This window comes from Diprion similis, chromosome 8, assembly GCF_021155765.1.
Source record: "Diprion similis isolate iyDipSimi1 chromosome 8, iyDipSimi1.1, whole genome shotgun sequence".
In the NCBI taxonomy this organism is placed as follows: Eukaryota; Metazoa; Arthropoda; class Insecta; order Hymenoptera; family Diprionidae; genus Diprion; species Diprion similis.
This window is the reverse complement of record NC_060112.1, coordinates 16,352,504-16,377,254: the sequence shown is the minus strand read 5'-3', so window position 1 is coordinate 16,377,254 and position 24,751 is coordinate 16,352,504. Positions and strand designations below refer to the sequence as shown.

The following is a 24,751-nucleotide window of genomic DNA, read 5'->3' as shown; positions in this document are numbered from 1 at the left end:
TTTTTTTTTTATACGAACAACGACACTGCATAAATTTGAGAAATAATCGAAATGTTAAATCTTTAATGCACATGCCTCTAATTACGAGCACATGGAGATGGTATTAATAAGTACTTTGATTTTTCTTTATGTGAAGCTTCTATCCGCCGACGACGTGGCCTTTGGCGAGCATCTGTGGGTCGTTATAAGACGCTGACGATGCAGCAACGCTGTCACAATATTGTTGTAATGTTTTATTAACACGTTGTTTGCCGAAGAATTTCATCGAAGACTGCATGAAAAAACAAAAGAGAAATTTCCACCGTCCTTCGTCATTCTACCGTTAAGAGGCAACCGAACGAAAAAAACACAATGGAATGTATAATGCGGTGAAATTCATGCTTTCGAAAGAAGATGTACCAATCGATCATTTTTCATCAACAAATTCTCGCTGTCGTTGAAATTTTACCTGCAAAATGACGTCTACCGACAGCGTGATCTAGCCTTGTAGGTACGCGTCATAGATTCTTCAGAGAACGAAGACGCAGGATATGTAAGGAGAAGGATTTCAAAATTCAATATGGAAAATTGCGATCGTAAAGACAAATCCATCCACAGGATGGATCCCAGTGTTTCCCGTATACGTCAGACGCGAAGCGAGGGAGTCTCAGAGCGGCTTTGCACTATGATTACATCTACGAATGTTGGCTCGGTATAAGGTTAGGTTAGATAAGGCCACGTCCTACTGGAAACCGCGGACACGACGAAACACGACGTCTGATATTTCCGTTCAGGGTTTGCACCTCCAGGATTTACTGTGCTTCAGCTTTCAGCCTCGGCCTTTGCACCAGATATGATCGAATGAAATTTCCACCTGGATTTATCTGATATTCTCATCTTTCCCACGGCGCAGACTGTCCATGCTCTGAGTCAATTTTTCTCTACGCCTTTTCCAATACAATAATAAATACTCCCGCTCCGTGTCGAAGTCCTGTAATGTAATTCACGAATTAACCATACAAGAAAAGCAAGGACTCATCTCGGACATGGACGGCTGAATGATTGTTTGACTTTCATCAATACAACGATGGAAGGTAGCGACGAAGTTGGAGGAAATGATTCGTCACTGCATGGTAAAACCTTCCTACGCTATTATGGTGATTAGGTATTCCCTAGTAATTACCAAGGAAGCTAACACTAAGAAGCGCGCTGAGAATAGGATCATCACAGATCTCCTCACGCTTGCCCTTTGATGTACGTCGCTAATGATAATCCTGCCTGTCCATTTGCTTGGAACAATGGCGGTCCAATCAGTCCTGTAAGCTAAGCAAGTATGTGGGATGAGCCACTTGCGTCATCCCTAGTCTGTCGTTCACGTATTGACGTAAAATTTGCTGTGAGCGATCGCCGGGTCAAAAATATTCTGAATCAAACTGTTGACTTGCATTAAAACATATTGACCGACATCACGGAAGTCGAGACTTTCACGGATGAGAGTAAGGGTGCGAAAATTGCCATTTCCGAAAGGTCACGGTGCTGTTTTGTAGCCGAAGATTGACATTAGTTGCCAGAGGTTAGATGATCCGGGTGATTATTAAGAGTCGCTCATCATTAGGAGTAGAAATATTAACGACGAAAATGGAATTTTAGCAGCAATGAGAAGCGTATAAGCGTGCTCGGAATCGGGCTGAGTAATGTTTTCGTATCGAGCGACCCGTAGGCACCACATGGCCATTATCTTTTCACGTGACAAGCTCACCTAAAGGCTCGACTCGCATTATGCTTTTTATTGCGAAGCCCATTACGATAACAAGGCTTTAAATACCTCCATAATTAATAAATTGAAGTCTATTGTAGAAGATATTTGTGCAACCTTACACCGCGTACTTTTTTGTTGCTGTGTAGGACATCAAGATACGATACCGTCGAAGAAATTTAGCTTAAACATTGTTGTGGAAAACGCTGCCAAAGAAAATTAAAAACGTAATAGTTCTTCGGTCTAACGTTGTCTAAATTTTCCTCTCATATTCCAGGTTTCTGCCACTGGCTGTGCAGCTTTTGAAAAAATTTCTCTCTTCTTCGTTCGTTTTCTTTTTTGAGGAAGGATACAATCTTGAGAAACAACTCAGGCAGGGCATCGAAATATCTCCTTATTCCATTTCATCGTAAGTTCAGGTATAAACATTAGGTTACATTGTGAAAGTCGATCCAGGGATAAGTTACATTCAAGAGACTCAGTAAGAAACCATCACATTAATGCCCGATCGAATAATTCTCTTCACATAAATTTGGAGAGCAAAATGTCTGCACTCTTCGACGGAATACAGCGAGCCACGCTTGGCAGTATTGAAAATCGGGCCAAAGTATAGTATAAATATTTGTAAACTGAAGGAGATTCCATTAGTAGCTGGTAAACATTTCAACTGGGTCAACAGAATGTTTTAATTTGTACCCAAATTTCGGCGGCGGACTCTGTCAACCGAACCACAAACACACTACCGCATGGCGGCAAGACTTTTGCCGCAGTCCTAGGAGACTCCGCAGTTAAATAACCGCGTTACCTAGGCTCAAAAGTCCTGTGCAAACATACCGGAAGTAAATTTATGCCTTGGTCAACGAATTTGTACTTGTTTCAGGAAGGCGTTACTCACGTGGATACTGCAAAAATTGAAAGGACGCCGCGATACCGGTGGTAATAAAAATTTTCCCACGTGATATGAATGCCTTTCAGTTTTTCGTTTCCATTTAACAATACCGCCACTTTTAGGTGCGCAGTTTGATCCCGGGTGAAGTAATATTTCAACCCGCAATTAGCAGCTGACAGTTATCGAGATTAGCTGGCACGAAACCCTTTGCGTAAAAGATTCATAATTTTTTTCAGTAGCTCGAAATCTGGCCATTGATTACCTTGATAGTGTCGCCTAAATTACTTCACGCTCAATAACAATTACAGAGATGTCGGACGTTTTATTTAATGCGGTGCACGTATACAGTTTTGTGATTGACGATGCCTGCTCAACGTCTTATTGAATGGTAAGTAGATATAGTTATTACAGAAATGGCATCAATTTTAAACACACGTAACATATTTTTCTGGCAATTAGGTACAATAGTTCATTCAAATTCGGTAACTCGATCAATTAGGCAATCTATTCAATAATTTGTCACAAGTTTTTCTAATAACCATTCACAATATCTATCCGCTTAAATGAAAGTGAAAAATCGGTCCGATGATCGTGGAATCGAAGGATAGTAAATACGATTGGTTTAAAAAACAAAAAAAACCCTTACACTTGAATAAATATTTTTCAAAGACGATGCAAATCAGCAAAGTTTTCCTCGGTAAAATAAGAGCGTGCAATAACTGTAGAGTACGATACATGCAGGTACGATAGCAAGCCACAAAAATGAAACGACGTCGCGCTAAAAGGAAGCATTTGAATAATTTCGCGGAGTGACGAATCCTCGGATGTTTATCGCGTTATCAAACGGGGGTCGGTAAATTTTTTTGGAGACAGGCACGCCTCGATAACAAGCCTCCCTCCCCTTCCCTCGACCTGCAACAGGGTATATTAGCTCACGCGGTGTTGATAGCGTGGCGTGTCCGCACCTCGTTCTGAATATTTATCACCCGCCAGGGGCTCGCATTCTCGTAACGCTCAGCGCGCTTAACCCTCACCCCGTCAGCGGCGGCGCCCCGACGCTTCGCCGTCGCTTCGCCGACGCCCGCGATGCCCCCAAATACTGACCCGTCGACTCTACGCGTCGGTATCACACCCCTAGGTTCACTTGTGTATGAGCTATTGTACGTACAATGCAAGGCTGTGGTCGCTGATGTTCGCGCGCTGGCCTTAAATTGACAAACTGGTAAAAATTCCAGTTGATCGTAGTTTTCCATGTCCGTTCAAAATTGAGGCGAGGCGACGGTGAAGACACGTTCCAATGAAATGCAATGACCGCAAATGGAACGGGAAAGTTGAGTTGGTTTTTCGTATGAAAAATAAACAACGTAAGTAGAAAGCAGTGAAGTCGAAAATAATGAGGTCATAATTTTTCTTTTTACGATTAAACGTAAAATCAAGCACAAAACAGCTGATTGAAAATTACAAGAACATCACGTAATCCCTGTGATTTTCTCTTTTTTATACATGTACAAGAATCGATTTCTTTCTATTCCAAAACCCAATTGCACAAATGATTTTTCTATACTGGTACACTGTTAAAAAGGCAGTATTAAATGTGACAATGAAAATATACTCGAAAAATTCCCACAATTTTGGTGCTGATTTCATCACCATTCATTTAGTATCAAAAAAGGGACAATTTACGTCCATAACTATGGTGTTGAATCTAACAGTGCACTCATTTCGCTTTTATTGCGACTCTAATTCAACGTAGAATCGACTAACAACGAGCGGCAAGAAGCCGCCCTTACTGCGAATCACACATAAGCCCATCGCAGTTATAATTTTCAAAGAACAGAGAGCCCGGAATGCTAGCGGATGTTTGTAACGGGGTTAAGAGCCAACATGGCAGCGTTATCGCGGGAGTTGGACGGGAGTTTAGTGGGAGGTACTGGAGCCGTGGGGAATGAGCAGAAAAAAGCTCTACTAGACCGGGTAACGCGGAGCCAGGCTGGAGGGTCGCACTATCAGAACGGCACGCGACTTTCGATTCATTCCAAGGCCCGCCAACCCGGCGCTTTGTTTTAGCTAGAAGAATTTTTTTTATCTTTGTTTTCTTTTACCTTTTGCGATCTCTTTTTCCCTTTTTCACGGTGCCGGCAGAACGATAGAATGCAGGCAACAACGGAGTGCTTTCATATCTTTAATTCACGCCGCAGAGTCTAGGATGTCCAGCCCTGAACAAAGGGAACAACGTACCCGACATTCGGAGCTGTGCATTCGATCCGGTATCGATCGGCTCAGGACATTGGCAAGTCGCCGGAGTTAATTGGGACCCCGGTAAGCCTCAAGCTGTCCTTTGGAAAGCCGGGTGTTCCTGGTTCTTGGAGCTCCGGGTACCGTCGGGCACCCTGGGGCTGTACAACGTGGCAGAATCAATTTGGAATTTGCATGATTGCGGAAAAGTAACCTTTGCCTTATATTATACGTGTACTCCTGCAACAGATGGTGGATGCCAACTTAATTACCTCGGCGGAGGACGGCGACGGTATCGTTTCAACCCCGACGGGATCGACGGGGTCATATAATGTCAGCACATAGTGTATACATTGTGTACCGGTAGTTTTTTTCCTCTCGTTCATCGTCGGAACTGGGTCGCTTTATCGTTCGATCAAGATCGTGACATCGGCTGTAGCTCTGAGCTAATTGATAATTACTGAGCAATTTGTACGTGGTAACTTTGTCCTAAAGAGCAGCGACGAATGTTTGCTCCGCGGGAAAGTGTGTTCAAAAATTTAAGAATAGACGTTTCTCAACGTCGCGCGTCGATCGCGGGATCTCCGAGTCAAAATGATGAACTTTGACTCTACAACATACGAGGTTTTTTACGAAAATCCGCCCCCACTTCGTTTGGAACGCTCGGAACAGTAGAAACGAATAAGATAGACGTTTGAACAAATTTTCTTGGAAAGAGGAAGTGAATTATTTCAAAAATACGTGTGCATTTGACAAACTGAAATTTGATGGTGCCTGTCTCGTATTTCGGTAAATATTTTAACGTTAAGGAGAACTAAATCGTTTTTGAGTTTTGAGAAAGCGTCAAGGTGCGTATATAGTGGCGTTGAAAGTCGATGTGGAGGGTGAGATAAGGAAGACCTTAAGGGAAGTACGGGTGCGACGTGTGACGTGTAAGGTATTATGGGTATACACGTCCGCCGGCATTTGTTTTAACAAACAAAATGAGCACGCGTGAATTCGGAGAGCAATACACACTTTCACGGCTGACATTATTTAGAGTTTCCCCAAATGCACGGCTGCCCTGAATTATTCAGATTCACCCCCGCGTTAATATTCACCCACGCTTCCGCCAAAGGTGCTGGAATCGTTTTCACAAAGGGACTAAAATATCGCCTTGTCATTCACTACAACGCGCGCCTGCAGTGTGTAGTGACTTAAAATTTCATAAATATTGCCTTCACGTATTTGCATGTTATATTCAAGCCACGAGTCACAACGGTTCAAAGTCAGCGCCGTACCTACCATCCGTCCTCGCGACTGACTCTGCCATGGGTATAATCATCACCATCACCGTGATAATCACCTCCTACGAATACAGTTATACGATTACTTATGCCGGGCTTGTTTACTCACGAGACACAGGCTTGTCTGCTCACAATTATTAGATACTAATTCTTTTTCCAATCGAATCAAACAGTAGGAGGTAAAAGTAACGCCTGGGGCGAATATACGTGACGCGAGCACGAAAAATGTTTATGGATGTAGTTTCAAAGAACGAGAACCGTGTGCACGAGGTATGCAACACTGTGTGCACGTAATGCAATCAATACGTACCTACTACGGATTGGCTGGTACTGATTAATCTCATCTTCGACTCTAACGTTCATCACTATTTTATTTTATTTCTTTATTTATTATGGAAATTTTTTTAATTACGACCTTTTTCATTTTCTCTATCAACTTGTCTGCCGATCTGTCTGACGAAGACTTGACTCGCTGTACTGCCTCTGTTCAAACAAACGGGAATAATTTTAGCTGGAGGTTCAAACTCTCTCTTGGAGTCGCGTCGAAAGCAGCGAGTAAATATACACACGAATAAGGGTGTTCATACGCGGCGTTGCACTTGCAAAATCAGTCATCAACTGCACATTATACTCTTTTTTCCGCCCGACATGTCAATCCACTGTAGTTGCGTTGAATAAAAACTGATATTCCACTCCCGTAAAATGACTAGCATTGAAAAATTGTTGGAACGTGGTTATCAAGGCTATCGTCAGATCTTAAGAACTTGCACGTCACCTTCAGTGATTCCAACTTTATTTTGAAACGGGGTTAACCCCCTACTTTCTTGAAATTTGGTTATTCCCCAAAAGAATTTCCCGATGTCACATATTAATTAGTGGGTAGCCTCAGCGCAGTCGGTCATGTTACAAAACAAGTGCTCAAATACAAATTAGAGACCGGGCCTGACGCATTTATATAATTGCCTTTGCAACTAGTGGGTTAGCCGTAGAGTCACTGTAAATCAGTCCCTCTCTGATCGTCAGGAGTTGGTGGAACTGCGGGGTGGGCAGTGACGATTACCGGCGAAAGCGTATAAAAGCATTCTTCTCATTCGATGAAGGCATCAGTTCAATCAAACACATCGGTCGGAAGAGTTAAGAAAGTCAACGAAGCTCAACACAATGTTTAAAATCGTATTAATATCTGTTCTGATCGTGGCGGCCTCCGCTATGCCATATGGTAACGTATAAATAATTATATCGATATACCCTGTTTTTGTCCCGGAAAGAATGCAAGATTTCCGTAGTTATGCACGGATAGTTGGTCACATATTCGTATGGATTTAAGACATTCTACGCGCTGCTCGTTCTCCTCATGGCCCACACGGAGGAATAGGATTCAGTGGTTCCCAAGCTCAAAGCTTCTCAGGTGGATATGGTGGCGGATATGGTGGGTATCCAGTTGGATACGGAGGATACGGAGGATACGGAGGATACCCAATAGGAGGATACGGAGGATACCCAATAGGAGGATATGGTGGATACCCAGGATACGGTGGTGTCGGCACCGGCGGTGCATACAGTAGCGCAAACTCCTTTGGCGTGGGTGTTGGATTCAGGAAATAATTGCGCGACCTAACGATGTAACCTTCGGAGTACCGTATTTAGTTTAGTATTTTGTTTGACTTGACAACATTATCACTGTGACTAAAAATATTTTAATGTATGTGTACATATGTGTATCAACCCAAATGTAACTGCTAGAGATCGAAACGAATTATTTATGTTTAAATTCCAAAACAGATGTATAATCCAATAAAATTTACGATAATTTTCAAAAGATTTGTAATTTTTCAATAAAGAAAATAAACACATTTTTTTATCCAGAACTTTTTAATTGTCAGTCATTTCTTCATCTAATTAGAACAACACTAATTGCGGTCACCGTACGCGGTAGATTTTTCCTCACATTTAATGCGATCCAAATTAGACATTACACCGTGGGTTTTTCCTTTTAGAGTGGACGAATATCTATTTGCTTCAGAGATAAGGTGATTTCAGGTCACATACATGTCTTTAGAACTCGAGTGTTCCACACACATCTCTCAAAGATGTGATTTTGTTCACGAATGAATAAGATACAAACAAATATAAAAACATATTGAAATATGTAAAAATAACGATTATCAATCTATATTTGCTCAGAGAGGTGATAACTGTCGAGGAAATTTTGGAAGTCGTAATGGGACTCGCAGCCTATAATCATGCTGGAACTAGAAATTGACTATCTGCTTTCAAACTAATTACCTTGAAGTTTGTGGTGATCAGAATTTCCATGCTCTGTCTGTTGTCGATGTCTTCGAGATGAAATGCGTAGCCATTGAATCTGAACGGCCACTAAGGGAACAAACGAACGCGACACACAAAGCAAAACTATTAGCAGACTGAAACATGTGCACACAATCCCGTTCGTTCACTCACTTTCAGGGAATATTTTGTTGAAACAAACAAAGGCCCTCCATTTCATTTACAAAAATACTAAGAACCTGTTGTTTGCGATCTTTTCCATTCTTGAATGTTCTTTGCTAGAGGGAAGCCGAAAGTTTTACTTGAACAACTACAACACTTTAATGCGGTGAATGCTTAGACGAAGAACTTTTTCACCTTTGAGTACAAGACTTAAGCGACGTTTATTTATCCCTAGATCACAACGAACGCTACGAGTGATGATTTGTAAGGTAGAGCATACAATCATTGGGCGTATCTGTTACGTATGCTGACGTGTTGATTTTGATCTATGAGTTCACTACTTTGATTTCCAAATTTAAGTGAGCGTATTTGCCATTGAAACTGCTACAACACATCGTGGAAAATTGACTACGACATTTTTATAATTGAAACGAATGTATTTATACCATGCACTAATTTTTCTGCAAATAAAATGGAATTTTCTTTTGCTTTTCCCGTTTTTGATGCTTGGGTACCTACGGTAATAATCTTTAGAATAATTCGAACACTGTAAGTGTAAATTGAGTTGGATACCTACTTTAAATTTTATAGTGTCCAAACTGACGCAAAGATTCGGATTTAGTTAGGAAAAATAGTTTCATATGACTTTTTGAAATTTCAGAAACGTCACTCGGCCGACTCAGATGAATTCGAATGAAATCAAGTATTCGAGGGAGTTGTGTCACAAGCCTTTTGCATGCTAATATTCAGTTTTCAAACGGTAGCAAAACGAAGAACAACTTGATTTGTACTTGTCAGTGCTGTGCGATTTTCTGTGAATAATTGTGATGAAATTTATGCTTCGAACCATTCGCTTAACCATATTTCTCACAGACTAATCCGAAGAAAGTAACGCCACTTATTTCAGTCTATTTACGTGAAACTCAAATGTAAGGTAAATAATGAAATAAAATTGCTCCACATGAATCTCTTGAACTTACACCACCATCGATTCAACTTCATTCTCATTATTCGGCAGGATGCAACGTTTCATTGTCGAATGTCCAACTTCCGCAGAGGTGGAAGAAGGTGTATTATTATAGAGTGCAGACAGTTGGTCAGAAGGCGATCGGTATGGGGCTTAGCGAGATCGGTAACAGATTGACCAAAAAGCTTCACGCGGGTTGGCGTGGCGTGGTTGTTCCTATAAGATCCTCAATTTGTGTTGAAAATAAACGAAGAATAAGGCAAGACTGGGCGAGCAAGCAGAGGCGGAATCTTTCGGGTCTGTCGTCCAAATTAATTGGGTTCCCCGAGAGGGCAGGTCTGGTAACGCCGAGTCTTGATTTCCTCTCAGACAAGTCCTATAAATCCTCTTCCTCCCCTCCCCCTTCTCTCCCCTACCGCGCCCCTCGCCGATGGTGACAAACCAAAGCGAGCCTCGTGTTTTTATCTGATCGCCGCGTGGATAGCCGCCGTCTCAGGAAACCCGGCACTGTGGGGAGAGAGGAACGGAGAGAGAGGGAGAGCGCCGGATTGCCTTGCGAGAAAAGAGGAGAGTGAGAGAGAGGGCGAGGGGTGAACCGAGATACGCGGAGGGATTCGAGAAGAAACTAAGAGATCGCGCGGTGTGTGCGGTGATGTCCTCACATTAGGGACCCGATCTCTTATCACCGATGATTTATAATGGTATTCATTTTTTAAAGACTTTCGTCGCTATAGCTGCATTATATACACGTACGATCTTGAGTTCACTTTACCAATTCGGCTGCAGGTGATGCCGACGAACTGGGGTCGGCCAATTTGGCTTTATAAATAGATTGTCGGTCAAATTTCTATCAGTCATGGCGCCCCCTGTGCCCTGAACCATGAATTCACCCGGCAAATAACGCTCGGTGCGTGACCACGGGGATCGGAAAGCTGAAACGTGTTTTCGTCGTTGATTCAAAGAACGAAAAATTATCGCTCACGTGCCGATCGTGTTTGACGAAAGGCTCTTTATAAGTATATGGATAATATAATAAACCGTAATTTTGTGTATTTGTATTGAATTCGTTCGTCTGTCATCACGCGAGCGAAGAAAATAAATACAGAGTATAAACGTTAAGGTTCTATGTACTTTGGTAATAACTGTTTGCCGAAAATTATATACCTTTCGATTTTTCACACCATAGAGATGTAAATGAGAATCGGTCAACTGTGCACACAACACCTGCAGCAGCCCCTGTGTGTTTTAAGTCTTCCGGAAATAATAGGCTTCTCGCATGCACTCATGGTAAACTGAATCCCGAAATGAGCATAAATGGTCGTTGATGGTGCCGAAGAAGTCCAGGGGAGGAAAACGGCTCGGATGAATCTGCCCCGTCCGAACTTTGGGTGAATTCTGGGAACTGGTGGCGCGGCGACCCTTTTCCAGCATCTGACGCCGAGCCTTGCTCCGAGGAATTAGACGCCTGAACATTTATTCAAATTTCAGTTAATTTACTCGGAATAAAAGTGTCAAGTTCGAGCCGCCACACCTGTTACCGGATTCTGTAACTGCGCTCCTGCTTGTGTGTTTGGTTCGTTCGATGCGTCGCGTACCGTCGGGTGCGCTGGGAGCCTTGGGGGTAAGATATTCACAAAATCTAACCCTTTGTATGGCGGCCATAAACTCCTCGAAACTTTGTCCCCTCATCGTGAATTCTGACTAGACCGGTTATATGTATACGCGAAGCCCATCGTAAAAGTCACTTACTTACAAGCCCAGATATTAAGCTCTATACAGATTCACGCCCCTCGCTGAACGGATAGAAATCCTACCAGATTTTAACCCCAAAGCATATTTGTCCGCAAAATAATGTTAAACGATTTTTGATTCACCCGTTAGCAGTCACATTAAAAAAAAATACATTTATCACACTTAGGAAGTACGGGATTCAAGGTGATTACACGCATTAAGTGCTTACGCAGTTGTCATTATTAGGTTCATCAAATCTTCTTTGGCGATTAAATTAAATATGAAGGTAATTTTTCATAAGCTAATTTTGCGAAGAGAAAACATTAATTTTTCAAATTATATATCCATACCTGCACGGTTTTATTTGTGTTCTGTGAATCGAGACCAAATTATCGTGAGTAAACTTCAATACGAAATCTTATAGATCCAAGCCGACATATAATTTTCCGTTATATAATATGTATAAATGCGAGTAGTAGAATACACGGAATGACAGTTATGATTCTCTCAGTAATTGCGAAACGAATGATAATTTTTGCGACGCACTATTCTAAGTCGTAAAAGCGTTGGTTTGAAATAAACAATCCATGTGTCCCTGTGGTAATTGCGTAGCAACGGTACACTATACACGTAAGGTGTCTAGGAACATTACGTAACTCAGTCTTGAAAGATAATTGATAAAACATGGGATGATAATTCTCGATAATTAAGTTGCAAGAAGCCTCTCATAATTTTCCTCGAGCCGATCAATCCAAATTATCACTTTGACCGACCCTCTATCCGCGGGAAATTCAAAGCGTCGCGCGTCGTGTTTCTCTATCGCAAGTTTCAAGGGTCTCGGTGCCTATGAAAGGCTTTGGTAATCGTTGACCACTTCATCAAAGCTCTGAATATTCTAGCCACACGCACTTGAGCGCGTATGTAATGCCATGGGCGCGGGTGACATGTCACTATCGGTTTTTATGACTAGTGATCCCCGAGGCTTACCTTGTTGTTCCCCCTCTGATCCCTGCTTTGCATGCCACGTCGTAAGCCAATTTCGTCGTAGCCAATTTTTAAATCCAATGGCGATATTTTCTCGTTGGTAACGTGACGGCACGAGGGTGTAAAGTGAACCCAATCACCCCCCACTTCTGTATATCTTCTTCGGCGACAACCATTACGTCTGCACTTTCCCTGTATACGTGCTTTTTTCTATTTGGATAAATAACGATTTCCCTCATTCGGGGCAGCAGCGAGAATGTATGCAAGCCGTGAGATATCGATTCCCTTGAGCTCCGCGAACCATGAGAAAAAGACTTCGCAATAACTCGGGTTAATGAGATCCGACTGTTGCCCGCAAAGACTGAATCAGATTTCTTTCTTTCAGCTCTAATTCGCGGGATCCTCGCAAAGTCGATGAAGAGCTGCAGGCATCGACGTATTTTTCTATTTATGACCGGTTTAACTCATCGGTGGCGCAATGTTCGGGCACTTTGAGCGATAAAATATACCGTCGCAACGTTCCCGAAACAACAACGTCGATTTAGGTCCAGCAACAACCTTTATGGTTTTCCATCTTTTATGTATAAAGTGATCTGTACTTATACCGGAGCTTTTAATGCCCCTGCAACTTATTTATACATTTTACTGCCGCAGTTTCCACTAAAATTGATATATCTTGACCAGACGTATGTATGAGGCATCCTCAGTACTATTCTACCGCAGTCTAGGCTATGCAACCGTCAAATAAATCAGCCGAAGTAATTTCCCGTTCGAAGACAATGTTTGTCGCGTAGTCTCCTCGGTTCTGTGCCTAGCTTCTATGTACGCGTAGTAAACCATGGGAAAAAGGCTTACTCAATTAACCGACCACCTTTGTCGCCATAACTATTTCCCCATCAATTTGAGCGTCTTCTCTCTCACCTGAATGCAATCGTTGGAAGAATGGATTTAGAGAAAATACATTGTTTCGCGGACTTGACAGCTTCTGTGGTCCGCGTTCTGTATTTTCCACGGTCTCAGTTTTCTCATAATCGATCACTGGCTGGTATAATTTGAAATTCTTGTTTCTCGGAGGTTCGCGGAGAGCTCGGAGGGAGGCTGTGAAGGACTTTCTGGCCGCGGAACGGACGAAGAGAGTCTAGGTACCCTGGCCGAGTTTATGGGCGCCAAAGGAGTATCATTGTGTAGTCGTAAACATGAAAAGCGACGAGAGCGTCACAGGGACACGCGAGGAGCGCGGGACGAGTCGGGAGATATTTATGGAGAGCAATTAAAGAGAGCGTAAACATAGGCGCTTGCATGAGTGTCGTGGTTGTCGGGGGTGTCAAGGTCCCGGTACGCCATGGATCGACGGGGATGCAAGTCGGACAGGGATGGGATGAGGTACCGGGACGTGAGGGTTGGAAAAGACATGGGAAACCACGGAGATAGGCATCGGCGTGCCATAAATAGAAACGGTAATTGGGGATCAGTTGGACGTAAAATTCAACGGCCAACTTGCAGTCTATGCTTGTTTATAACGTTGTCTCCCCAGTTGTCCCGTTCAATTTACAAATGACGCGTTTTCTTCCAACAATCTTGATCACCGGGTCCTCGAGATTCTTTCAGTTTGCTTTTAAATAATCCTAAGCTTTTGTACCGTTCTCGTGTAGCGTGTATAGGGATTGCACCTACGTTACATGTTCTTACTATCAATTTCCACGAATCGAATTTATACATATCGGCCTGCCTCGTATATCACCAGATTGTGATCAATAAGCACTGAATTTCGATCCCTTTACTCGTATACCTACCCATCTACCAAACTGCTATCACGAAGTCAGGCCTGCTTATACCTACGCTTCTCAGTCTTAAACCATCATTAGCCTATTGCCTCTGCCGCGAGAATTAAGGGAAGGTTGTTATCCGGGAATGTCGAATATCTACTCGAGAACTTGATACTGTACTTTTGAATCCGATTATCGCGTGAAAATCAAATATTTTTTCAACATTATACTGCAGTTCACTTTTTTGAAAGTGGTAGGTACATGATGTGTTAACATCCCAAGTGTATTTCCATCACATTATTGATTTACATGTGTGTCAGAACCTTTTGTCTCTACTCACGTCAAGGCAATTAAAATATAAAACTGCAATAAGATATAGTCACCACAAAAAACACTCAAAGCGCTGAATTTGAAGAAATTGTCACCCAGGGTACCATCGATATCTACGTCCATATTATAATGAAGGGTAATCTAAGATTGCACCCGAAGAAATAAACGAGTCCTCTATGCGTAATGAGCAAACGTTGAGCCAAAAAAGCTACAGCAAAGAATGATGCATGGAAAAGCGGTTATATTTTGAAAAGTTGTTCTTGTTTTCAAGTCTTGAGATTGACTGTTCATACAATAACACTGGTTGTCGTAGTAACCGTACACATACGAACAACATATCAATTATCTGATGATGACTGAGTATGAATATCATGACGGCATCAGCCGTGCCGGGTGTATAAGGGGTGTGAACACAACTTCGTTACAATAAATATATTCATACCATAACCTTCCGCCGGTTTGTGGGACAATAAACGACAAAAACACCCTCGCCTTGTCCGTTGAGCCGTTACTTCATGCATGAATGTCTGAAATTTGGCATATAAGTAAACGGCGAACCGGTTAGCGTACATACGTATGTGAAAGGGTCAGAATGGCTCCTACCCAGACAGCCCAGGGCGGAGACAAAGCATTTGGAAAATTAGCATCAATCCCAGGGCTGAACGTGATTTGGCGCGGCGTTGGTTTGCACGCATTGCAAATCCCGCTGCACCCGATGTAACCAGTAGTTATCGAGCGACCAGTTTGCATGCACGTAGTAGGTGCCTCATGCCGTCGTCCTGCCCCGATGGAGGATCAGGTATTAATATACTGCCCCTGCGTACAACCGAACGTGCACGACCATATGGCCCGACATGTGCATTCCCTGCAATCCTCGCCATGTGCAGGCTATACTAAAATTTTTCCCCATATTCGGATTTCCGCGAAAGAATATGACGCCACACCGGCCTGCCGCACATTGTGCGCAACCGAATACGAGCGAATGCGTAAACATTCGCGCTAATGGCCGTCGGCTTTAGTGGTTAATGGGTAATACAGTCTCGAGTATCCGCAGTTGGCAGTATAAATAAATTTACTGCCTATCCCCCTCGCCTTATTACGCGGTCCTCCACCCATCGTAATAGCAAAAAGTACCTCGCGGTATATAATATCAGTCTCGATTTGTGTCTCACAGAGAACCTGAAGCACCGCCTCTGGTTAAGGGTACAAAAATCGTCCATTAAACTAGATAATTAAATTTGCGCGTCACGAATCTCCGTTGTACATTACGCTGAGTATAGCAACAGCCAGCACGTACTCTGAATTCAATCAAATTACCTACGGTTAAAAGTTTGTCATAATTATTTGGCAAACCAATTGCGGCCGTTATTTGGAACGATAATTACGCTGCAACGCCTGTCCATAATTTAAGCTCAGACCCCCGATGTCCAAGTAGGTAATGTTACTTGAATGGCCATTGTCGGCCCCACGGGCACCCATCGCGTGGCACCTGTAGCGAACCGATTCTCGTTCCCCCGACGCGTTAGGTGTAGGATTACCCACTAAATATACCGTCTATTATATCGGCCGGAGCCATCTGCCAGCATAAATCAAGGACTCCCGGCGACATCTTTTATTTCGTCGCTTATAACTCGCAGGGGCGAAGAAGCCTGCACAAGCGTTAGATCTGCATTCCCCTTCATTCAACATTTCCACGGCGTTCCTTACGGACCCGGGGCCGCAGGGTCCTCAATCTTTTTGAGCTCAGGGTCTCGTTTGAGAGAGTCGCGGCGCGCGTTTGATATCCTGTGGGAATGTTCGGATCTTCGAAGGGTATCGGAATAGAGAATTTCGGTAGGAATAGTCCGAAAAAAGGAAGAGAAAGAAGGTAGGATAAATCCCCGCACCTACAAGTATACAGTAGGCCATCGTTCCTTTGTTTCCGCGGGGTTTCGACATACTCACCGAACGTTGCGACACTCGAATTTAATCACCGCAGCTGCTTCGAAGCGTTCCAGTTTTATATTACGAATAGGCGTGAAGTTCGAGGCTCACAGGTATCGATCGCCGTGAGGAAACGGGATTTTCCTACGACACGCAAGAAAAATGGTCAAGTGCATCGCTGGAGGGGGGCAAACAAATATTTCCGGGAAAAAAACGGTGACTTATTTTCTTCCGAGGTGCGACTGTTAACGCTGCGTGCGCAAGTGCAGCAGCGGCAGCCCGTAGCTCGCAGCTCGCAGTTCACAGCATGGACCCGTCTCGGCGTGTTGCTTCTAAAAATTATCTTTGAAAGTATTTGCTCTTTCCGGTAGGTAGGTAGTATTTGTTGAGCGCATTTATTCAGGTGCCATTTCATTCCATTACGAGCAGATCGCTAATTGTTTGGGCCCACCTTGGCCACTGTGCGGCTTCCACCGGGGTCTTTGTCTAGGCCCGTAGAACCTGCTACAATCCCTGTCCCTCAAACTACCCTTGCCTACCGCCTACGCGCTAACGGTCCCTGCCCAGCTCGAGTTGCCCGCAAAACAGGTAAAAGTTTCACCCCGCTCGGGCTGCTGATCAATGAATAACGTATAACTGGAAAGTCAATTTCGTTATACTTAAGATCTCCCGTTGTACGAAACATGCATGATCCCGTGTGGATTTATTCACTAGCGAAATGGTAACTGCGCGTATTTGCACTTTTCGTTGTTCCAAAAGAATTTTTCAGAGGCAAAAAGCGAACATTATTATTTCGTAACTGGATATTTTTCACCGAATCGTTGCCTCTCTGGGGAGGGAACGGCTGAGGGAAAGACCCTGATAGAGACGCGGTCAGAAGTCAGGCGAAAAACCTCTTCACATGTGCAGTAAAGCCTCGGTGGTCAGTGGAGTAGTAAAAAGTCCTCTAAGAGTCTGGAGATGGACCACGGGTCGGTTTCGAGAGTGCCATTTGACCGCGGGATCGAAATTCTCCGAACGATAATAGACGCGCGGTATGAATGTTTAAAGGGTTGATTTTTTCCTGACCGGTTACTTTCGCGCGTTAGTGCAGAAGGCAACGGGCCCCGGAAGGGTGGGGGTCGACGTTACGACCTTCCAGAATGTAAACGGGGCGAATAATTGATAGGAAAATTGAGTGAGCTACTTCTTGAGGAAGCATATTGTACAGCCTCGCTGAATTATACATCGCCCTGCAGGTCGCAGGTTTCTGACGATATCGCAGTGTCCTGGAAGCGGAGCCGCGTTTCAGCTGGTTAGATGCGCCCTTATATGCACGTCTGCACGCGTACCAAGTCGGCTAGACGATGCACGTACTTGTAGGCATTGTATTTGTACGTATACATAACTGATGTTTGCTCAAGAGCATGATACTTTCATACACGTCTCCTATCTTCTCCTCGACATGAGCTGCACGGAAGGTACTAGCTGTGCAAACTCCCGCCCATATCCGTGTGGTCTTGAATTATGTACCTTGCGGGTCATACGGTTTCCTTGGCGGTAACGTCGCGACGCCTCAAGCTTTTGATGAAAGTTTCCGCAGTGAGAGGAAACACTTGGAGAGTCGATACTCTCACCCCTCTGTAGCTGGATGTACAACGGAGGCGGCACGGATCGTAGCTCTGGCTTGGGGTGGCAAGAATAGTCAGTTTTCTAGGACGAAACGCCGACACCCGACCTTTCCAAAGGCTCTTGATATCTCCTCTGAAACTGGAAACCTCCCTAACGACTCGGCGAGGTTCTGAACCCGTGCAGGAAAACCCTGCCTACCTCCCTCCTTATCCACCCCTAGTTCAAATGGTCGCCGAATAGATACGAATTTATAGTTCTCTTGAGTGTTCTTCGGAATTTTTTGTCCGTTTTTCATCTTCTGATTGATGCCTGCAGCTGTGTCGACGTTCGTTAAGACGTTCTTTAGAGATATTCTCCGCTAGTTCAGCCGTAAATGGAAAGAGATTTTTATACGAGGTGAACGTGTCGTCGAAATCACCGATATTCTGCAAAAACAAGCCGACGAATCGATGAGCTAATTTCTTATTTACGTCCAGGCGGTATATTTGAGGTCAATCAATCCAGCGAATGGTCGGAGTTTCAATCACGTTGAATCGATCTTGCACTAACATCCTCCCTTATGATCGCTGTCAAATTAATAAATCACAGATAAGGATCAGAAGGAAGCTATTGAAAATAGGCCGTAGATTCGGCCGAACGAAACTTCAGCATCAGCATCACGGATCAACCTGGCGTTCAGATTTGCTATATATAATCAATTCCAACACTCGCAGAAACCTTACACATCTTTTATCCTCTCCTTTTATTTTTCTGGGCCTTCAAGATTCCCGGCTTTTTCGGAGGCGCGCGCCTGACACCGGCCCACGATCGTGATTGACTAATAGGCGGTGGTTCTCCCGCTGTTAGTGGAAAAGATCGCTGACCATTCATCGGTGTATCGAGCTTGTGTTTTGCTTAATTACCGCCGTTAGTCCTTGTGGTGACCGGTATAAGGGCGGACCTCGGCGACTCCCTGCTGCAGGGTAAAACTCTCGGTGAGCAAACGGAGTCGCCACGTAAGAAGGTATGTGTGACCGGCTCTTGAGTATGCGTGTTGCTTCTGCTGCGGTAACGAATTGTCCCCGTCACACGGCCAGACTGTCCTGTCTGTCAACCGACATGGCGGCCCCGGTACCTTACACACGTAATCCTATACGACGTATGCCTAAATCTATATATAAATTTACACACGTGCGTCTGCCCAACACACGTTCAACTTAAACGCATAAGACGCCACAGCCGGATCAGAGCGCGGGGACAATTTCGAGACAGTATTGATTACAAGGATTCTTTCGACTCGGGGCCCGCTGCATTTTTGGGACCCACGACCCGGTTGTACCGTGCGATACACCCGTCGAGTATTCCACGCTGTTCCTACTGGGGTCGAAAACTCTCACCCCTTCGGTTTGTAAACAAGTTTCGTTGGGCTTAGTGTGCCAAAAATACTTTCGGTCATAATTTTAGGACTATTTTCAAGATAAGATACACGATTTACCATGAAAATTTATCTATGCATATGTATGTGTGTCTATAATTTTTCACACTAACTTTCGAAAATAGAGCAAATCTTTTTGATCGTTTTGTTATCGATTACTCAGTAATTTGTGTACGTCAGTTTCTGAGAGTATTCTTGAATCACGCCTCTGATGAAAGTGAAGGGATCTTCGGCCACTAGGAAGTCAGTCATCAAACATACCGCAGACTATAGAGAGACGTGTAAAAGCATTAAAGGACTGCGCAAACCATGAACACCGAGGCATGAATCGGTGACGTGCTCAATACACCCCGAGATAATTTCAGCTCTTACCTCTCGGTGTAAGTGCCCGTTTACCCCGCTGCAGTACCTTGAATCAGAAAACGAGGTAATAGTACCAATTTTACATTTCCAGGAATTTCGCGTGCGGATCGAACAGTACCGTACTTGCGAGATCAGTTATAGGTGTACCATTAATTGAGCAATTTTTTATTCTAGCAGTTTTTATTTTCTTCGAATCGTGAGTCACGGCATTAACTTCCGTTTCAACTGCTTCTAGGCTTTGATCGAAACCAGATTCCAGTGTTTCCCTCCGGGTGGTCAAAGCTTGACCGGAATTGATTTTCCTCTCTGTGCATACAATAGGCCAGAAAGGTAGGCTCTCACACGGTGTTAGTCAGGCTTCATGAACTGTGCGAACATGCTGGTGAGCTATAGGCGGTCGAAAGATACAAAAGCAATTTAACATAATACAGCTGTTCATTACAATTCGAATGGTAATCGTGGACCGCGTAACAGCAGGGCGATGAGAATTTAGCCGTATAATCAAAGTTAATAATCAGTAGCTGGGCAATAATGCTCAATGGCCATCACATTCCATAATCCCCCTGGAATTATTGCAAATTCGATGTGTCGCGTGATGGTGGGCGGCTACACGACCCTCTTCCTACTTCGATTCACCACACGTATTGATTATACATATGCACACGAGTGTAAACATAAATTTTCGCGCGTTCGTCGGTTCGACGGTGTATCACTCTTTCTTTCCATCGATTAACTGACGAGCAATCATTGTGAAATATTGAGGAAGCCTCGCTGACGACGCATCACTTGGTAACAGCACCAAAGTCAAAAGCTGACAAAGAAAAGTTGGATCCACCTTGTCGGAGCTGTGGCAGGCTGATCAATTAATATTGATAACATGTAAACACTGACCGTAGCAAAACGTGGCTGCTTTCGATTTAGCATAACTGGAAATACCTGCGGTACCAGAGGGTCTCGTTTTTCTCACGAAACCGGGAGGATAGATGTCCGTCGTCGTAATACCCATTGCTAAACGACTTCACGGTACGCGCAAAAAATCTCCGAGTCAAGAACCATTTCGTATAATTAAGGACGAGAGAAAGAAATTCGGAGATAAAACATGATCGGACAAGAGATACCGTGGTAAAATAATTTCAACAGTTGAAGTATACAAGCGATAAACTTAGGCCAGCATTCATTGATGTATGGCCGCATTTACATTTTGAAATTTGTGAATCTCTCCTCAGAAGGAGAGATTAACGCAACAAATGGATTGTTAGACCTATAACGAGACTCGGAAGTAGGTACATGACACTCGTAAGACGTACTAATTAGAAAATACTTATTGTTAGATATTACAATAAGTTGGGTATCATAAGTTTCTCTCGCTCGCAAATTCGGGAGTATATTACACTGCCCGTGTTGTCCTTGCGATGTGTCCTTGGTGATCAATAAAACCTGGTTTCCTTGTAAATTGGAAGTGTGCGATAAATTGACTTCCCACGGTTAACGCAGAAACACGCGACACGCCGGGTCTTTCAAGATACCGCCAAAGTCCATTGTCTATTTAAAATAGTTTTCATTCCTCCAGCTACCGCTCGACCATTCGCGACGACCGGTCGAACAGCAGCCCGGCAATCCGCTCGCTGTTTCAGTCAATAAAGTTAATCCCCGCAGACTGACTCTCTCGAGTTAATGAGGCAATTAATTTTTATCAACTAATGTAGCGAATTCGTTGTAATACATTCGGTAAAATACATCGCCGACGTTACCACTAATTCACTTCCTTTCTCATTTATAGTTCAATCTAGTACACGTACGGTTTTCGGTATAAACACTGAAATAGGTACGCACTGACCGCAGAACCAAGCATGTGTAAAAAATCAAAGCAAACTTCCAGTAAAATTCTTTACTCTTTTCAACGTACTCTCGAATTTGAATACGTCTGCAAATTTTCGTCAGGAATCAACTTCGCCAGCTTCATCACGTTTCGCGGACCCTTTGAACTCTAAGTTAATGGCTTGTTGAGAAACCATCTCACCCAGATGTACTTGTCCTATACTCGCATACTGCACCGACATCTTGAGTCCGGCCAAGTGTTTCCGAGCACAATAGTCAGAGATGCATCAAAGTTATCACATCTCGAAGTGGAGCCCTTTCCTCGGACTGGCTAAAAGCCCTCCGTTTTCTTTCGGCTTGTTTGCGCTTTTTAAGTAGGAGATGACGGCGACTTGACACCGAAGTGTGACTCGAAAAGACGATGAGAGAGAGCAGACACCCCGCTGCGACATCTGGGAGATACCGGCTCTCGAGACGAGGCCAAGACTGCAGACCCACTGGCTTTTTTCATTCGACGTTAATACTGATCTATGCGCATCGACCACAGCTGCAACTGCTGGATGAAATTCAGGCTCTAAATTATCGTTGCTTCGTAATTACGTTGTATTGTTCGATCGATTTCGAATCCATGTCTGGTACCTGATTATTATATATTTTTAAGGATTCGAGTAATTAGGTGTCGTCGTCGGCACGATAATTTTTGCTCTTCGATGTCATTTCTCAAACGGGTTCAGGGATACCTGTGCTCGTTGAAAATTTAAGCTGCATTAGAAACACCAATTAAGATTACATCCATCACTGGATGGAGGAAAATTATAAGAGACTTTTGTAACGGGACGCTGCGCGGGCAGATGAATTATCTCCGTGTCGCGTGTGTCGGCATACCTGCGCACGGCGGACTCCGTGTCTTCCGTGAAATTATGAATCTGTCTGCTTCAGACGAGTAGTTCGTTACTTCACACGAATTCTTCTCATTTCATCAAATTCAACCGTACATTATGTTATGAAACACGTGGATCACCGCGTAGCTGGTATTTCTCTGCAATGTTCCACCAAAGCGTGGCTCCGACAGAAATGAAAATTCGTTGATCGCAACCAGTCCGAGGGATTAGGTGATTTGGTTATTAACAAAGAGTGAAAAAAATTCCTTCGTACCGTACTGCACAAAGTTGAGCCGGAGACGTTCTTCAATGTCGTAAGATTCACTCCTGTAATAACAGTAATTCGATATACCTACCCTTGCGTTAGAGCGGGTATCAGTCTGAGAGTAATTCACTTTGGGAGCCAAAAAAGAGGGGGAAAAGTTTGACAAGAATAAGCTAGATTCCAGAAGCCTGCAGCGAAGTCGGGATATGGATTACATGTATTATACGTGGATGGGAAAGTAAGTTCTAAATTTAATGTGGAAGTTGAGGTAAGACTCTGATGTCTTTCTTGCTCGTGTAGTTCCGACGAGTTTGTAACCAAAGAAATACTTGTGCATTTAGTTTACATCTTACCTCGAGAAGACGGCAGCTGGCCCGATTGGCATCCCATCTAGAATGGCGATAATTCTGAGAGCCATGCGGATCGCGGCGAGTAATTTGAAACCCTGTTCATCTTTGGTGCAAAAACTTGACCTCATACACTTTTTTCTCGTTAGTTAATCGCCAATAGCATGCTCTTACATTCCGCAGAGCAACGAGACAATGGCACGTGCTGCAGATTCGCACGCAGGTGGCTTTAATTTGAGAAATTTGCTCCTTGCAAAGTGACGAGAGACAAGTCGAAATCAAATCAAATCTTTTTGTTGTTAATGATGTTAATTAATGTAGAATATTCCTCACGCGGAATGGAGAATTACTTTCGGACGACTAAATCGTACGTAAAATATGTGGGAGTGAATGAGTGTAACGTATAATATTCCAAGCGTGAAATAAACTCTCCAGATGATATTGAAGCGTATTTCCTATACGGTTTTCCTGGAAGCCCGAACTACGGTACCGCGGTTGAATAATTTATGGGTTTTTCGGTAGCTGAGAGAAGGAGATGAAATTCTCAACAGGTTAATTGAAAAAATACCCGGCATAGCTTCGTAGATAAATTCAGATTATACTTTCTTATCGCCCGCAGCACGGCATAGCAATAACTGAGCGTGCAGCTGGTGTGACCGTATGGGAGTGGTTGGAATATTTTCTCAGATTTTCAGATCGTTTCTGTTCTCGATCCAGCCTACCGTTCAACTCCTGAAGAACCGCAGTATCAGGTACCTAAGAGAGCAGCAGGTATGCATGCCGGAGGTTCACGAATAGCGAGTGTATTAGTTGAAAGAATGACACGCGCAGCTGCAACCTGGGCGAAGCGGCGCTCTGACTTGTATGCATATTTGTAACCATTTGTTCGTCTAGTATTTACCCAAGTCGCTGGAAAACGAATTCCTCAAATATTATTTCAGGAGGCCTGAGCCACGCTCTGAAGCACTACATTCCCTCGCTAAACAGGGGGAAATCGAAGAGTATGAGATCGGTTAACATGCCGCCGTCTCGTGGATTTCCTTTCCGCGAAGCACTTTAGGCTCCGAGTGCAAAGGGATGAATTGTCGCTTCAATTCGAGGGATGCAATTAGATGACTAATCCCAGAAATGAGCCGGACAATTAAGATCAACGTAATTGATACGCCCTGGGCGTAGCGTTGGAGAAAATCGTGTACTCGACTTCACAGAATTTGAGAAACAAGTTGGTTTCTTTTGTATTTTTCTTCCTTGACAAACGACGAATAACGACTCGACACCGTAGCTGATGGTTTAATCATGATTACAAGCAACGGTTTCTTTCAAATGAATCTATTTCTGTGTATAAGTGGTATAAAAAGATGTTGTGTTTCTTCATTCACGGCAGAGAGAAAGAAGCTTGGAGGAATATAGAAAAAGATGAAAAAAAAATGTGACTTAAGTATCAGATATGCTGTTACAAACGACCTGCGTAGCCTTACACACTGAAACGTCGCGCAGATTATGAATTTCGGGCGTGTGCGCAGCCCGACTATAGCAACCGCCGGTATTTTCTTCTACTTTTTTTCTTCACCTCCTCTTCCTCGCTTTTTTGCGACAATTTTCGGTACTGATTTATGGACCGAGGATGTTGCGCGTCTGCCGTCTTGGGGCTGCGACATCCGGCCCCGAATCCCTGCGATCAACTCTGGACAAACTCCTCGTGCGAGCAGAGTCGAGTGGGGCACGAGTCCCTGCGGGATTAATAAAGCGTCGCGTGTT

The 24,751-nt window shown here is 43.7% G+C and overlaps 1 protein-coding gene across 1 annotated transcript; it reads left to right on the top strand.

Annotated features, from left to right (window-relative positions):
- The first annotated feature begins 6,370 nt into the window (after positions 1 to 6,370).
- LOC124409080 (glycine-rich cell wall structural protein-like) lies at positions 6,371 to 7,750 on the top strand. Its single transcript, XM_046886473.1, has 4 exons — positions 6,371 to 6,415; positions 6,657 to 6,700; positions 7,246 to 7,364; positions 7,473 to 7,750. The coding sequence occupies exons 1-4, from the start codon at positions 6,371 to 6,373 to the stop codon at positions 7,748 to 7,750; spliced, it is 486 nt and encodes a 161-aa protein (XP_046742429.1).
- The last annotated feature ends 17,001 nt before the right edge of the window (positions 7,751 to 24,751 follow it).

Coding starts and splice junctions, on each gene's coding strand:
- LOC124409080 (XM_046886473.1), top strand. CDS start 6,371: ATGTTTATGGATGTAGTTTCAAAGAACGAGAACCGTGTGCACGAG. Junction 6,416..6,656: donor ACGAGAACCGTGTGCACGAG/GTATGCAACACT, acceptor GAATAATTTTAG/CTGGAGGTTCAAACTCTCTC. Junction 6,701..7,245: donor AGTCGCGTCGAAAGCAGCGA/GTAAATATACAC, acceptor CATTCGATGAAG/GCATCAGTTCAATCAAACAC.